General features: G+C 56.8%; 2 protein-coding genes across 2 annotated transcripts; both read right to left on the minus strand.

Moving 5' to 3' along the window:
• Positions 1 to 756: 756 nt before the first annotated feature.
• LOC125520027 (uncharacterized) lies at positions 757 to 1,606 on the minus strand. The gene has a single exon (XM_048684814.2). It carries the CDS (start codon positions 1,503 to 1,505, stop codon positions 933 to 935), a length of 573 nt encoding a protein of 190 aa, XP_048540771.2. The 5' UTR covers positions 1,506 to 1,606; the 3' UTR covers positions 757 to 932.
• A 152-nt stretch (positions 1,607 to 1,758) lies between these two features.
• On the minus strand, positions 1,759 to 2,935 carry CHLM (magnesium-protoporphyrin IX methyltransferase). Its single transcript, XM_048684813.2, has one exon. It carries the CDS (start codon positions 2,839 to 2,841, stop codon positions 1,867 to 1,869), a length of 975 nt encoding a protein of 324 aa, XP_048540770.1. The 5' UTR covers positions 2,842 to 2,935; the 3' UTR covers positions 1,759 to 1,866.
• Positions 2,936 to 3,676: the final 741 nt, after the last annotated feature.

Here is a 3,676-nt window from a genome sequence, read left to right on the forward strand (position 1 = left end):
CGTAGAACAACTTACTTGCACAACGATTTGTGCACCATCTGGCCACCAACCGACGAGTTGTTTTAAATAGCCACAATACTTGCTCGCAGTCTCTTGGATGGTGTACCATCAATGGGTGAGTGCCTTTTTCCAATGACCGTGAATGAGTTTGCTGCGGTAGGGCTTGTAATTCTTGTGCTCTTGGAACCAAGGATGAATGTTGGACAAGAATATTGCGCCTCTTTGCTCTGCGTCATGGGCGGATCGATGCTAGTGGCCAATCACACATCGCATAATAATTTGTCCGCCCACATGTTAAATCTTTTTCCTTTACCCCTCTTTTTTGGATCGGCCAGCCAATCCACCGGATTAAGGCCCGTCTCGTCGCTATTTTGCTTCGGCTACTGGGCGTACACCTCTGGCTTGGAGTCATCTACTTGGCGTTTTGCCCTTTGAGACATATCGTCGAACAGAGAGCGGGCACCGAGCTGATCCACGTCCGGCGTCCACAACCAGACAAGCTGTGGCGATGCCGAGTCGGTGAAATGGAGCACCCATGTCGACGCAATATGACACGCACCCGACGGCGGAGGCCGGGGAATGCCGACCGAGCTAATGTTACTCCGGCGAGGCCCAACATCCCCGCCCTTTGCACCTTGGCCTCGCCCCCGCCTGCGTGCCGCTCTCTTCAAGCCTTGATGGGCGGGTTTGCCGTATCGCCGAGTTGATCTTGTCGAATCCCGCCCCTTGCACCCTGGCTCCAAAATGCGCCTCACAGAAAGACTCATGAGAAAATCTCAGAATGAGAAGGGAGTGCGTATACAAGCAGAGCTGTCTGTGTTCCAAGAATCAAAATTCAACAGACTCAAAGCACGCTTCTTCGCCGGCACAAACATGGATTGGCCATTTTTAATCAACAGAGCTCTTCAACCAAAGATCATGACTTGCGGTGCCTACTGGTGCTTGTGGAGCAGCTGCCGCACCCTGAGCTCCAGCTCCCGGATCCTCGGCGCCCACTCGCGCCTTATCTCTACCGGCCTCGCCTCCCCCGCCACGACCTCCTCCGCGGCCTTCGCGCCGCCGCCCTTCCCCTGCCGCCGCGCCGCCGGCCGCGCCGCGCCCGCGCTCCGTTTGCTCCTCTTCTTGGCCTCCTTCGCGGCCGCCGCCCGCTGCAGCGCCCGCAGCACGTCGGACCCGCGCAGCTGCCCCCCGGGCGACTCCGGCGAGACGGCCGCCCGTCGCCCCGGCCCCAAAGGCGACTCCTCCTCCTCCTCCGGCTCGTCTTCCTCCTCGTCACGCGCGTCCCCGAAGAAGCTCTCGTCGATGCCGTCCTCGTCGCCGCTCCCGCCGCCGCCGTCGTCGTCCCACGAGCGGTCACGGCGCGGCCTGACAGAGACGGCCATGAGCGCCCGCGCGCGCCGGCGGGGGACGGCGACGGCGACGCGCGGCTTTTGGTGGACGGGGAGGACACTGCAGCGTGCGGTGGGGAACATCGCGCATCGATGGATGCTGGTGGCGCCCTGCATTATCTTCAGCAGTAGCTTAGCCCCTAGGGCGCGCGCGCACTCGACTATAAGCAGAGCTCTCTGTTTTATCTGCAGTCTGCTCTGCTCCACATGTCCTCACCGACTCTGAGTGCACTGGCATTCAGACCAGAGCAGAGCGATGCTCGATGTCCATATGCAGCTTGCAACTCCGCCGATCCATTCATGGCAATGGCATTCCTCCTTTATCCAAGAAGAAACTCATGGCGCAATGCCTAGCTTCGACGCAGCACGATGACAACAACGAATCATGCTTGAACCACCGAGAGATTAGAGTTTACAGATACATGTATTAGCTACACTCTACAAGAATACAAATCCCGGTCTATGATGGACACATTTGCTACGACGAGCCGGCGGCGACGGGGACGGCCTCGTAGAGCTTGGCGAAGTAGAACTGGGTGGAGATGAAGCCCTTGTTCTTGACGCGCCAGCCGGCGGCGCGGAGCGCCTCCTCGATGTCCTTCTCCGAGTGGAGGTAGGCGCGCGTGGCCTTGGACGGGCCGGGGAACAGCTCGCCGACGCGCTTCAGCACGTCGAAGTAGAGCGTCTTGGGCGCGAAGCTGATGACGAGCCGCTTCTCGGCGAGGGAGGCGAGGTGGCGGATCATCTTCTGCGCCTCCTCCCGCGGGTAGTGGATGAGCACGTCCAGGCACACCACCACGTCGTACCGCCCCTCCAGGCTCTCCAGGTCCCGCACCTCGAACCGCGGCATGCGGAACCCCGGCGATGACCCGGCGGCGAGAGCGGCCTGCCTCTGCGCCTCCGAGACCATGGCGGCGGAGATGTCGGAGGCCAGCACGGAGGCCCCCGCGGAGGCCAGCGGGATGGACAGCGACCCGGTCCCGCACCCGGCGTCGCACACCGTGGCGCCGGCGAGGGGCACGTCGGGGGCGTCCCGCAGCATGGCAAGAGTGGCGGCCACCGTCTGCGCGTGGCCCTCGCGGATGTCCAGCTGCACGCGGTTCACGTCGTCCGTGGCCGGGTCGTAGATCCGGCGCCACCGCTCGAAGCCCGTGGAGTTGAAGTAGGCGCGCACCGCCTCCTTGTCCCCGCCGCCCACCGCCTCCGCCTGCGCCTTGCGCCGGCGCTCCGGATCGGAGAGGGACACCGCCGCCGCGAGCGCGGCTGCCGCGGCCGCCGCGGCGGGCAGGGAGAGCCCGGGCAGGTCCGCGACCTCCGGCAGCGCCGAGGCGACGGTGAGCGGCCTGCGCTGCTGGTGAATGCGGAGCTGCGAGGACAGAGAGTGGCACGGGACGGAAGGCGTCGGGGAGTGGAGGCGGGAGAGCGGCGCGGTGGAGACGGCGGCGCGCGCCATGGTCGGTCGGAGCGTGGAGGGAGCAGCTGAATCTTCTTCGAGTGGTTCGCGGGTGCTGGAGCTGGGGACTTTGGGGATAGGGTTTTTGTGGATAGACCCTCGGAGAAATTACTAATTAGAATTTGTTCCCTGTAACTCTTTGCCGAGACTGGGCCACGTTTATATGCCGCGGCGCCACGTTAGGTGGCATTCTGGATTGGGTATTAGAAAGTTTTTATGAGCTAGTTTAGAAAGGTTTTGGAAGCTTCCATGTAGGGTTGTTCTCTTGTTTGTTTCTATGTGTTTTTTCATTGGGTTTTTACTTTTTTTTCATTTTTACCTATTTAATTACATGTGAAAAAATAAATATATTTTATACAATTTTTATACATAGAAACACTTTTTGTGATACACGTTAAATATTTTTCAAATACAAGATGAACATGTTTTTAGATACTTCCTCCGTTCCAACATAAGTGTCTCAACCTTAGTACAACTTTCTACTAAAGTTAGTACAAAGTTAGGACACTTATTTTGGGACGAAGAGAGCACATGTTAATTTTTTTTAATACATCTTAAATATTTTTAAAAATACACATAATTTTTGGTACGGTATGTGTTTTAAATATGTAAAAACAATATTGTATAAGGTTTTATTAAAATGTCATGAACATATTTTTGAAAGGCTTGAACATTCTATAAATGTGATGAACATCTTTTGAATTGTAGGAAACTATTTTTTTGCATCGTATAGTCATTGTTAAGAAATGTTGCGAATAATTTTTTCAAGCATATGGAAAGCTTATATGTCACAACCACGTCCGCGTACTACAAAAGTTTTTCCAAAATTACACGG

This window comes from Triticum urartu, chromosome 7A (assembly GCF_056163025.1).
Source record: "Triticum urartu cultivar PI428250 chromosome 7A, HENAU_Tu73, whole genome shotgun sequence".
Taxonomy (NCBI): Eukaryota; Viridiplantae; Streptophyta; class Magnoliopsida; order Poales; family Poaceae; genus Triticum; species Triticum urartu.